Source organism: Ammodytes marinus, assembly GCF_949987685.1.
Source record: "Ammodytes marinus genome assembly, chromosome: 21".
NCBI classification, from domain to species: Eukaryota; Metazoa; Chordata; class Actinopteri; order Uranoscopiformes; family Ammodytidae; genus Ammodytes; species Ammodytes marinus.
In genome coordinates this window covers 13,770,803-13,784,411 of record NC_137225.1, presented here as the reverse complement: position 1 = coordinate 13,784,411, position 13,609 = coordinate 13,770,803, and the positions used below count along the sequence as shown (strand labels likewise).

The 13,609-nt window shown below is 42.7% G+C and overlaps 1 protein-coding gene across 1 annotated transcript in view; it reads left to right on the top strand.

Annotated features, from left to right (window-relative positions):
- dok6 (docking protein 6) overlaps positions 1-13,609 on the top strand; it is a gene marked incomplete at both ends in the record, with an annotated part of 44,382 nt that overhangs the window by 24,799 nt on the left and 5,974 nt on the right. The window contains 5 exons of the mRNA XM_080050520.1: positions 2,965-3,079; positions 6,498-6,617; positions 8,844-9,033; positions 9,454-9,592; positions 11,078-11,183. Coding sequence (XP_079906646.1) covers positions 2,965-3,079; positions 6,498-6,617; positions 8,844-9,033; positions 9,454-9,592; positions 11,078-11,183 — 670 coding nt within the window. The remainder of the gene's footprint in view (positions 1-2,964; positions 3,080-6,497; positions 6,618-8,843; positions 9,034-9,453; positions 9,593-11,077; positions 11,184-13,609) is intronic.

Genomic DNA, 13,609 nt, shown 5'->3' with positions numbered 1-13,609 from the left:
ACGGGCCGTTGTGTGTGGCTGTGAACCCCCCACACCCTCCTCCTCCCACAAGGCATCTCATACACGCAGCGCTGGAGTGAGCGATGAGCGCACACATGCACCAGTGCACCTGGTAATGCATTGCCACAAAGATCAAGAAAGGTCCCGACTGAGGGCTTCATTCAACGCTGCAGTGCTTTGGGGGGAAATAGGCTGCACTGGTGGCTGATTTACAGAAAACAACACAAAGGGGATTGGCTTTCTTTCCCACTTTTTCCCCCTTCTCTCCACTACTCCCACTCTCTTTCTCTCTCTGACTCTTTCCCTGTGGATTTTTCTCTGTTTAAGAAGCTCTGTTGCACACAGTAAGACAATTCCTTAAAATTTTTGAGACATTAGACGTTTGGCAGGTTTTTGATTTGGATGCCACATGTCTCCTGCTCTCCACACAGAAGCTGCTAAAGTGAAAAGATGGAGCTGTATCTAAATGCCTGTATACATCCAGTCTGTGCCTATGGAGATAGATGACTAGTAAAGCAAAGACCGATGACCCACTATAGTGCCATCGATTGGTTGGTCCACCACTTTGGTCTGTAATGAAATATATCAACTATTAGGTGGATTATTATGGCAGTCCTGAAAAACACAAAATGTGAAAGTGCTCAGAGTATTTTCAGACATTTTAATTTACGATTTCCATTTATAAAGATCATAGATCACAAAGAAAATCCGATAGTAATTTTTTTGTTTTCCATTTAATTATACAAATAAAATAAAAAACATTTTGATTTTTAGTTGTTTTAATTTTCTCATTTAAAAAAACTAAAATCCATTGGCCAACAATACGCAGAGCATTACACCTGTTCACATTATGCTAACATTGTTATGTGAGCACAGTAAGCCGTGAGCCTTGTCCAAGTACAGCCTCATAGAGCTGAGAAGTTACTTAAACTTTGCAATAAATGAGAAGAAAGAGGACTCATTCATTTTGCTCAGACTCCGCCTTAGGCTGGAAAAGCACCCGAACCTCCTTTCTTACACACACACACACACACACACACACACACACAGTAGAGAGACTGAAACACGCAGAGTCACACACTGAACACAGAGAGAAGAGATGAGAAGCTGCTGGAACTCACGGCTCAGAAATTCCCAGTGTTGATCCTTGCTTTAAGTCAGTTATATATGGATAGCCTGCCTGAGGACAAGTTCATGCCGCCTCTTCACAGGGGAAAAAGAAAATCACCTCATCTCATATAAAATATTTAGACACAATCTTTGAGGGGGATATTAAATATCAAATGAAAAATATATGCTATCGTTCAATATCCATATCCTCCTCTCCATTATCTTTGTATTTCCTTGCTTTTGTTTTGTTGAATGTTTCGTCCCGATGTGGACCAGGGAGTAACAATTTGTTATGTGGATTGAAGGAAGAATGGGAGACAATAGTTTGAATACTAACCCAATTTATTAACATTAACACATCAAGAATTGAAATCTAAATTAAGTTAAAACACAAATCTAACCACCACCTCCTTTTAAAGGATAAAACCACACAGACGCCAGTACAACACACAAACCACCCACAGCATTGTCTGATGCAAAATGGCACAACGTGAGAACATGAAGTCACAAGTTCTCCTGCTTATATTCTGCCTTCAGGAGTTCTAATTGAACACACCTGTGTTTGATTGACTCACTCAGTACACCTGAGCTCACTCAATCAGTGGCAAACTAAAAGGGTACACACACAAACAAAACATTTGGCCATACGTAACACCCCCTCCCATAAATATTGTCTAAACATCATGCACAAATAGTAATGGCTATTGTCACAAACAAAAATTAAACCAAAATCCCAGTCCGGAACACCACTGTTTGTCGGACCCACGTTAGCTAGACCAGGCTAACACACACACTAGACAATAGCCCACTGGCCAACTCAACACGATAGCTCGACCACTGTATCAACACCCTTACACTTCTGGTATCTTACGGCATTAACCAGCAGCCAAAAGTGATGGCACTAATGCAGGGTGTCACACACGCACGTCTGGTTTAAAAAACAAACTCCTCAGACACTACGCTTCAAACAAATCACAAGGCCATATGTAACATCGAAATAGGCCTACCCCTTTATTTTTTCACCGTGAAACTTGAACGCTGTCATCGTAGGGGGAAATGTATGGCTGTCCAATTTATGTGATGTAAGAGAACAAAACAAATTTGTAGTGCACATATGTTGTGTGAGTTATTAGGTCTGGTCTTTTAACCTTAAACAGTCAAGCTTTACTATACGGGCAGCGAGCCCAGCTAATTCATTCCCAACAGTCTGGCACAGGGCCTGCAGTTAGCACACAATGGACTACAGTAATGTAATGGGCCTTATCTCCAAGGCGGAGTGAACGCGGAGAAGACTGTTGAACAAAATGGCCTGTAAATGCGGGCGATATTCAATTATATGTAATCTTTTCTTTTCTTCTTTTTTTTGTTTACAAACAATCTCCTGGTAAAGTGATTTAGATGCTTTTGATCGCACTTCTCCCTATTGACTGAATAAAAAAAGCAATTTCAAGGAGAAGCACTTAAACAGTGGATGTAGTGTATACAGAATAAACACCATTATACACCATTTATACATAACGTGTTTTTAATATGAATAGCAATGCAAGACATATTACGCGTATGCACGCACTCCACCATGCTGTAAGAAGCTGACGTTGAGGAAGATTCTGTGCTTTTTTAATGGACCTTTTATAATCAGCAGGAATCAGGAATGAAAAACTATTATTTTATTTAAGCTTGAAGATCAACCACTTTTCTATCTTACTTTGCTATCCTTCATATGCTTAGCCTCTAACTACTATTACCCTTTCAGCGATGCAATGCAAGATGGCAATCAGGCCTTGCTGCTGTTGTTGTTTCTGCTGCTGGCTGCGTTCATTCAAGGTAATGTGCCTCTCTCTCTGTCCTCTTTAGATCACTGAGCTCCATAACATCAAGAACATTACGCGGATGCCACGGGAGACAAAAAAGCATGCTGTGGCGATCATCTTCTGTGACGACACGTCCAAGACATTTGCCTGTGAATCAGGTAAGTGCCCCCCCCCCCCCCCCCCTCCACCCATTTCTCAACAAAATTTCAAGGGAGTCCTTTTTCTTCAGCCAGGGTTGAGAGGGAGGTAAGCAATGGCTTCTGCAAAACCACATGAATTTTGATCGGTTGATGTCTCTTGACGAGAAGCAGAAGGGGTCGGTCTGCCAAAAGAAAGTTTGGCAAGAAGCAGAGGAAGAATCAGAAGTGAGGGGCAGAGAGAGAGAGAGAGAGGTAAAAGAAAAGGAGCTAGGCGAGATCTGGAGTTTGGCCAAGTGCTGCTTATTTGCTGCTATATTAGGAAGTGGAAGGATCTGTTCCCAAATATTGATTTTCATACTGCAGGTATGAAAAACGATATTGGGCATCGTTTGCAGTGTGTTTCAACCCAATTATAGACTGTAACAATAGAGATTGCCTCTAATACGTGGACGGGAAGCCAAATAGGCACATGATCTGCACACGGCCGCTCTGTTTTTTTTGTGTGGTGCAAATCAATGGAGGTAGCCAGGGGGCTAGATAAGGTGGATGCACCTAAACAGACAAGGATGAACTCCTCGGCCTGAACTCCAGCCCTGTGGATGAGTGCACACATGATCGGATATCTGTTGATGGAGGGCAGCAGTGAACCTCGGGGGGGATATTATTGAACTTAGAGCGGTGAACTCTCTTTTGCCTTTACTCTATTTTTCAGTGAAGTCTCACTCTCTCGCTCTCTTTTTTTCTCTCTTTCTTGGCTCATTTCCATGCCCCGGGGCTTTCCCCCCTTCACACCACCATATGGACGTCTCTAACACCCTGTGTCCACTGACCTCCCATAGTCCTTCACTTCCTGGAACCCCCTTTCATTTACACCCCTTGCTCCCCAGTAACGTGACCGACAATCACATGATGACCACATAAACAGTGTGAAAACATGTAAAAACAAAGAATTGTATTTGTGATTTGAGTCGTTAAGTCCTGGAATTGCTTGCAGTTGAATAGTAATAGATACTTTTTTGCTTTTCATGGTATTATGTGATTGTAGTAAAAAGAAAAAAGTAAAAATGTATTCCATGATTGAATTTGCCAGCTTCCAGCTGGGTCAGATTACATGAGAGTTTACCTACATCGGATGCTAATTAGGCACACCGCCTCTCCATCACAGTCGCAATGTCAATGGGAGTTTGAATCTGAAAGCGGAGCCCGGCAGTCTGAAAGCATCAAAATTATTTGATGGCCGCCATCCAAAGAGGACAGATCGTTTCTCTTTTTAGAAAGTGTTGACAAAAGTAATTAGGCCTCATGATGCCTGCTATTTTATTTTTAAAACTATAACCTATTTGATGCCTGCACCCACGCTGTCCCATGTGGTTTAGTACACCGTCAAAGAAACAAGGACGTGAACAAAAGACGGTGTGCTTTGTGTGCATCTGTCAAAATATGTATCATAAGAGTTAAAAAGAAAGAGTGTGACCTGCAGATTGATAACGCATAAACTCCTGAAATTTCAAAGTGGAATGGGGTGCAAATAAATTGTGCATAAAACATTATCTCCTGTATACACAGCCTGCTGCTGTAATGATGAAAGACAAAGGCTCCTGGCTGTCTCCTGATTAGATTATAACATATTCTCTCGCTCTAACCTCGTCAAGTTTTTTTTATTGCATCCTCACATGCTTACTCAAAGCTCGACTTCATCCTTTTCCAAAACACACACCTACACTTCCACAGGCACGCAGGCATCCTTCTGCCATATATTTCTTCATGCATGGCACATACTGTAGACTAGAAAGGCTGCCTCTGCGCTGATGAATTGTGTGTTTAGCCAATTTTCCACTCAGTGGCCTTAAATGTGTGGGAGTTTAGATGAACTCAAAGGCTACTCTGACTCTTACTCTGAATGAGAGATGCTGAATCAGGGAAGGCATAAGGCAAGGAGCTAAAATGCGTGAGCCGCTGCCTCCTTATGAGTGCATGCGTGTGTGCATCTTTATTTCTGCTGCCTCTTGTGTGTGAATGAAGCGCTTCAGGCAGCAGCAGACCTTTCCTTCACCCCACAAACTTGTGTACATCCGTCCCATTGGACACCAGAGCTGATGTGACACACAGGCTGTCAGCTGTTACACAAGCTAGTTCTAAGTGAATAAAGTGAAATGATGTCGCACTGCCTGACTTTTTGATTAATAGACACAGGAAACACTTTCACATGTGCTTGACTACACATCGCCGGCCATAGTTACATATGCCAGAATTCCACAGGGCCTGGAGTTAAGGAGCTTCAGAAAGATAACTAACTCCGGCATTTGCCTCATTTCATACTCCAGTAACTCTCACCGAAAGCTCACGAGACAATTGGAAATCTTTATGCACTGTAAACACAATTTTTTTTCTCAGACTTAACGGGAGGGAAAATTGGTATTCGCAAACAACAGACTGCCACGCAGACTTCCAGAATTAATTCAAGAAATAATTTGTCTCCACTTAGCCTCCAATTAAAACAATTCAGTCTTACAGTGTATGCCCTCCCCCCTTAAAGTGCCAGCTGTCGCATGTTGTAGATTCAACTCCCTACACGGAGCTTAGCTCCTGAACCAAGACTGCTGCTTTAAAAAAAAACATCTGTAATCATTCTCCTGATTTATTCCAAATAACTATTTCAATGACCCCTAAAATAATATTCCAACATAGTCTTATGTGCATCCTTGCTTAAAGTTTAATGAGAAGAATGATTCCACTCTCATGTCTGTAGGCCTTTGCTAAATATGTGGCTAATTCCTGTAGAATAGCTGGTTAGCTAACCCCCAACATCCTGTACTCTGTTTTATTATTGATTAAACAAACAAAAAATAAAGCTGGTGTTGGTGAGAAAATGTAATGCAGCTGAAAAGAGCCAGGCTCGCTGTTTAACCTTGTTTCCAGTCTTTGTACTAAGCTGACTGGCTTGTGGTGCTAGCCTCATATTTATCTAATCACCTTACCTTTGACAAGTAGGCTTCAGCAAACAAGTGTACTTTCACCATCTCATTCTGTAGAAATATTCTTTATTTTTGTTTCCTGCATACATTTCCTTTCCAATTAAGCTACAGTTAAATCCCTTCTTCAATCTGGAGAAATAGCTTATTGATTGTCCAGATTGATGATCACCAGCTGCAGTTGTGACTGTGGCCATATTGTTCTAGCAGAGCCACTTTTATTGTACAGCCTTGGAGCGTAGTATTGGCAAAAGGCTGGAGTGGAGAAACCTATAGCATTCATAGATTTCTCTCCCCACTGGTTACCAGTGTCCTCATGTCTTGCCTGTGCAGCATTTTATTTTTTGATGAGCAGCAGTATACTGTATGTGTTTTTATGTCTGCAGTGTGGGGTATGGAGGATGTGTGGACTGTGGATTATTGATGGTGGCCATGTCTTTAACGCATGTGATTGCTGTGTGCAGAGCTGGACGCAGAGGAATGGTGTAAGCTGCTGTGCGTGGAGTGCCTGGGCAGCCGCCTCAACGACATCAGCCTAGGCGAGCCAGACCTGTTAGCAGCGGGCGTGCAGCGGGAGCAGAACGGTGAGTGCCCAATTAGTCCCCGCTAACACAGACGGCCATCCGAGGTCAACCTCTCACTCACAGTCGCCACCGAGCAGTTACCTCCAGTTTGCAGTCCGGGAGCGTATGTGTTAACGCAACTGAGCCCCCCTCGGAGGGGTTTGGGGAGCAGAACAGCCACCGTCCAATTAGGCCTGGCTAATAAGGGCCAGTTTTTGTCAATACCTGATCCCAAGTCCCCTGTAAAAAGCCTTTTGTTACTTAAGCGCATGTTGGTTCAACTTCAGAAGTGTGTGTGTGTGTGTGTGTGTGTGTGTGTGTGTGTGTGTGTGTGTGTGTGTGTGTGTGTGTGTGTGTGTGGGTGTGTGTGTGTGTGTGTGTGTGTGTGTGTGTGTGTGTGTGTGTGTGTGTGTGTGTGTGGGGGGAGAGAGAGCACAGGTCGCAGGCTGTGGTCGGGGCTCTGTTCCAGGCCTAATGAGAAGTGCTGTGCATCACTGGCTTCCCTCATAATGAAGCTTGTCACAGAGATGGATGAGATTATGGCTTCCTAAAGCCATGTGAAATGAATGTGCTTCCCCCTTCAAATTCAACTTGCAGGAAATGGAAATGGGGAAAGAGTAGGAGACAACAGGGAGCTTCTCCTATCAGAGTGGAGTTCATTCTCTGTGTAATTTGTAAACTCGCAAGAGGAAATTGAAAAGGCAACAGGCAAAAGAAGAGCAGTTTAGAGTTGTAAAAAGGGCGAGTAATTGAAAAGAATACGCCTTCACTTCAGCCCATTTCATTTCACCGCGGCCGTAAAGCGAAAATTGTATCCCTCAACCTAACGCAGCCCCATTTTATTCAAGATATCAATACACACGTTTTTGACTGTGCCGCCCCTAAACAACTCAACTGTAACAACACAATTCCTCTCCCTTTCTCTCGTGGCAGAACTCCTGCTGTGTAGTGCTGGTGCAAAAAAAGTTGCAGCAGTCAGTGTGTTATTATGGAGCCTCTAATGCTGCATGTATTACTGAACGAAAAAGGAATATGGAGGCTCAGGCTTGCACTGGAAATTCAATTAGTAAGTCCTCCCAAAACGACAGCGGACGATAATTAGATCAGAGGTCATTTTCACTGTCCCTAAAAATACTCCAAACTATGACACTGCCCTTTTCTCTCCGCCGCAGACGCATGGCTTATTTTGAATCATTAAGCGTAATTAGCGAGAACTAATTTAGATTATGGAGGGCTCTCTCCCTCTCCGTCTCTCGTCCTTCCCCCCATGCCTGCCCTGGAGAGTTCCTTTGAATGTGAACAGGCAGATTTGGCTCCATGATTCCAGTCCAGCTCTAGTTAGACCCACTGTAGGTGAAATGTGGTAAAGCAATACCTAAAATACACTTTTTAAAGGGGTTGTTTCACACTACTTTTGCAACAGCCGATCATTTTCATGTCCGTACCACAACACATGAAGCTACTGCAAGGAGACAGTTAGCCTAGCTTAGCTCAGCAGCTAGCCTGGCTTTGTCCAAAGTTGAAAACATTCTTCAGCACACCTTCAGCCTCCATGCAGGTTTTGTTACCATTAGACAGAGCCAGGCTACCTGCTGCCTCCCACTTGTGGTCTTTTTACTAAACTAAGCTAACAGGCTGCTGGATCTAGATTTATAGCATACAGAAGGTTAGCTAATTAGTGTTTCATCCAAAAATACTTTCAAAAAGTGTCTGTCTGTCTGTCTGTCTGTCTGACTAAATAAATAAAAGCTTTCACAAACCCCTTTGGGTATTTAGCCATACACATAGTATGGGATTTTCTTTTGCCAAAGCTCTGCCCTGTCATTGAAACTACTAAACACTGACACATATCCTATGAAAACTATTCAAAGTTTTCCCTGGGGTTTATCCTTGGATACAGGGACATTATTTGTATAGACGTTGCTTTTAAATATTTTAAATGTCACGTAATAATAAAGTTATTATTGGGGATGGGGATGGAGACACTCAATCTCAAAAGCTGGAGGAAGTATGTCTGCATGCCGGCTACTGCAGTTAAATAGTGTATGCTCTGTTTAAATATGTCCACTCTTAATGCCATTCTGATGACCCTTTTAAAAAAATGTTAAGCAATGCAGGCAATGGTTCACATATCACATTTGACACTATGATCACAAGACAAAAAGTAACGCATAAATAAAAAAAGAAAAGTAGTTAAGATTGTTTGAGTAATTAAAGAAATTTTTGTTTTTCTATGAATCTTTCTAGAACGTTTCAACGTGTACCTGATGCCCACCCCGAACCTGGATATCTATGGGGAGTGCACCATGCAGATAACTCATGAAAACATCTACCTGTGGGACATTCACAACGCACGCCTCAAACTGGTCATGTGGCCTCTCAGCTCCCTGCGCCGATACGGACGGGACTCCACCTGGTTTACCTTTGAGTCTGGAAGGTGTGTGCGCATGTAGATGATGAGTGTTTGTGTTGTCTGTCCCTGTGTGACTGAAATGCTGACAACGGGAAGAAAAAAAAAAAAAAGCGTAGCTTTGGAAATGTCACAAAAACTTCCAACAAAGCGACTTTTGGATATCCGAAACATCCCATGATATCGACGTTTGCCACAGAGGCCCGTTGAGCGTTGATGTGACAGGTGCCTCTGTGAACGTGTGTCTTTTGTTTTGTGTACTGTACCCCACTCACGCGCGTGCGTGCGCGTGTGTGTGTGTGTGTGCCATAATAGCAAAGCGCCTCTCTGTAAAGTGCACATTCAACCATCATGCATATTTTGTAAATCGGCAAAATCCAAGAGTGAGCACGATCAAAGTGTGTGTGCACTTCTCTCTGTCTCTGTGTGTGTGTGTTCCTGGCGCAGGATGTGTGACACAGGAGAGGGTTTGTTCACGTTCCAGACGCGGGAGGGGGAGATGATATACCAGCGGGTCCACTCCGCCACGCTGGCCATTGCCCAGCAGCACGAGAGGATGATGGAGGAGATGGAGAAGAGCTCCCAGGTAGATTTTTTTTTGTTGAATTTTTCCTTTTATAACATATTTGTTTGTTTATCTCAAGCAACAACAGTTTTTCTTCTGTGGCCACCAATATAACAACTACTGAGTGCAAACCCGCCATTGTTCCACAAATCATTATTTAAAAAGGTGGAGTCAGCGTTTCTGTTTTTCTTTTCTTTTTCCGCATAATATTTAGTCAGAATCAGTATATACAGTATATCTCCTCATGTTCCCATACCTGTCCGTATTGTGTGTTCGCTAAAAATAAATCTGGTGTATATACACAGCCTAGGCTCTGTAAACTGGCATGTAAAGTAAGGGTATGTAAACAAAGGGTGCCCACAATAGCTAGCAACACACCTGTTTACAGCGCCTGTGAATTAACACTTGATTTTATTTCAGCACACACGCAGTACAGGTAGTGGATTGTGAGTAGATATTCACTGATTTTGACAAAGTGATTTGTGACAAGTATTCTCCATAATCACTGGCTCCACCTTGAATGCCTGCCTACGTACTATACTTCACTTGCATACAGTGGCTAATATATCCTGTTATATTAGAAGACTGCATCTACATATTTAGAAAATAATTCTATTATTTCAATGCTTTCTTCTCTTTCTGTTTGATTTAGGCAGACTAAACAAGCAGGTCACTAAGGCTGGTGACAGATTTTTTTTGGAAACCAATAAACACCTAAGCAAAAACACACACGCTTTTTACACACAGTCACACACACAAAAATACACTCTTTTTTCTCTGGAAGGTATTTCTGCCTGGACTGTTCCCAATGTGCTGCCTTGGACCAAAGAGGCCTCTGGCACCCCGCAGTCCTGGCCTCCGCTCCCTCCTTCCATCACAACACCCGTCCATCCCTTCTTCCTTCCTTCCTTCTTTCCCCTCCTCCCTCACACCATCATCTGTATTCTTTATTTATGTGTGCCTGCCTTGTGTTTGATGAGCCTTGACCATATGGCCGTGCTCTCGGACCCCACCAATTTTGGGAACCTTTCCAAAAGGCATGCGTTCACCCTCGGTTCTATAAATCACATGGCTATAGAAACAACAAAAACATCCGAATGCTTGCTCGCAGGTCGCAGGAATTGGGTGAATTAGCATGTTTGCCTCGGAGTAAATTAATTTAAAAAATAATAATTTCACAGTAAAAATATTGACGCATTTCAAGTTGTGTTCCGGCTCCGAGATGAAGATTTTAAGTCTAACATTGCACAAAAACAATCAAAGACACAGCATCCAGTGGCACTGCGGCATCCTAATCCCAAATGAATCATCGTGTCAGCCGTCAAACAGCCACTCAAGAGTGGGAACATGCCATTCAACCAATAATATAGCATACTATACACACTCTGTTTACACGGTTTACTGACATACCCAGAGCATTTTTCCCCCATTGTGAGCGAGCGAATGAGAGATGACAGTAAGAAAAGGGAGAGTCACTAAGTTTTTTCTTTTGTCTTTCTGTTTCAGATCCACTCCGGAGAGACGCTAACCAAGTCCATCTCCCTGCCACGCAGCGCCTACTGGCAGCACATCACACGTCAGAACAGCGTGGGAGATCTCTACAGTTACCAAGGTACGGACGGGAAGTTACTAATTATCATGCACACGGTGTTGCTATTTCTTATCTGCTTATTGCGTCAGTGGTAACGCGTGGAACACTTTGAGTGAAGCGAAAGAGGGGACAGGGGGCGCACACGGATGGGATGTCGCCACTTAATATACCTGCAATTATCACTTGATTTATCTCAAAATCTACTTTTATTCCGGTTTTACATTTCCAATGTAGATTAAATAGAGACAATTTTACTGAGTGCGGGGGTGGTACTCTATTTCTCTTTTGCCATATCATTGGAAAAATACAATGCGAAAAACAGTTCTATGTCAGGGACTTATTTTCCATTAATAATGACTTTCAGTACAAATTGCTTATTTTCCAGGCATTAAATTTACTACATATATCAAGCGATGTGTTTTTTTTCTTCAACAGATAAAACATTTGCTATCACTAAGCAACAGGAGTGACTGACTAATAGTTTGGACTTTTTTCATCCTTGGACTGCAAATTAAGTCTTGTGTGATACACACAACTGCAGTGACATTTTTATTTTTGTACTTATATATTTTCTTTTTTCTAAAACTTACTTTTCGCTGCACATGTCACTTGTGTATGCATGAAATACACCTTCAAATTCTTGACCTTTGTTTGGCATCTGACTCACAATGTGAGTCAACATCTTTAGACTTAACAACCAGCAAAAATAATGATCAGTGAAACAGCTTTCATTAAGACATAGTTTCAACACATATTGTTAATTAAAATAACACTTTTCTTCATATGAAATGCATTTTTAATCTTTACCCGTACACTTTTCTTTTTGAATTATTTTTTATTTGCATTCTACATATGTTGACATGTATTGTTTGTGTTATTTTAAGCTATTGTTGTTGTAATTGCTTGTGGAAAGTCCTTCAGAGAAGCTGTGTATTAGGAACAAACCCAGTGCTGACTGTGGGACTGCAAAAGTACCATTGCCATAAAACAGTCTTTAATGATGAAGAAAACAGCAATAGAGCTGGCAACGTGCGCAGATCAATTTTGAACTTTACCTCAACAAGTAAGTCTTGATTGAATCTGAAGTCCAATCTTCAAAGAACTTGAGTTTTGGAAGGAATCAGACAGAGAGATAGCCTGGCATTCCCAGACCTGCCACTAGGCGCTGGCAAATTAAATTTGCTGCGCCTGTTGGTCTGGCCAAGCTCCGTTGAAGCTTTATCAAGAAGACCATAAATCTGGGTCTCACGTTTCAATTGGTTCTATCTAATATGGGCGCGCCAGAGCCCTTTATATGGGTACTCTGGGGAGGACGTAACCGGATGACGACAGTGACGTGCATGCGACGTCGAAGCCGTGATAGTTAACATCAAAGATGGCTGCGGATATGTTGTGTGAGTTTGAGACTGCTTTGGCCTCGACCCTTAACGATTTGGAAGACGGCACTCAAATCTTTCATTAGCAAGTAAGTGGAATGTTCTGTTTTGCCGACCGACAACGGCAAACGTTTAATTTAACAGTTTAACAGCTGTTCGCTAAACGAACGGGGCTTACGTCACCTTGTGCATCGCTCTGATTGGTTGTAGTGCTATCCAACTGCGTGCAGTGGCATTTGAAATGCACGAGTAGGAGCCGCCCCTTGAGTTGGAAATTACTATTGATCGTGGCCAGACCCTCTATCGTTCAAGATATCAGGGTATGGATTTCCAGGCTAACAGAGAGATGGACAGGCCTATAGTCTAATTAAATGGTAAATGGACTTGACTTATATAGCGCTTTTTAGACGATTTTCTCAGCCCCAAAGCGCTTTACAATTCTTACCACATTCACCCATACCGATGGCAGTAGCTGCCATGCAAGGCGCCCTCTGAACCATCGGGAGCATTTTGGGGTTCAGTGTCTTGCCCAGGGACACTTCGACATGTGGCAGGTAGGCGGGGGATCGATCCTCCGACCCTGCACTCCAGAAGACGATCTCCCTACCCACTGTGGCCCGGAGAGAGAGTGCCAAATCACTTGTGTATACTCTTGCAAATCATTTGGTTTGTGTCTTAATGCATGTGTTTGTGTAAGAAGGAGATACATGTCACTTCAAATACATTAATTTTGCAGCAGGTTCTCTTTAACTTTCATGATCAGCTTAGTGTCCCCTATGTGCACTTAATGTACACGTCTGTCTGTCTGTCTAATGTCTAGATGTGGACCAGAGGCAGAAAGGTGATTAGTGAGCTGATGAGATTACGCTCTGTCTATGGTATTAGTTGATTAACGTACTTATCTGAGGATTACGGGCCTTTTGGCTTTCACTGATAGAGCAAAACAGAAAGCCAGGCGAAGATGAAAGTCGCTCTGACGTCACCATTTTCTTTTGAAAAGCGGAGACTGGATTCAGCCCCCCCCTCTCATTATCATTTAATTGTGGCCTGATAAGCTTAAAAGCAAAGACA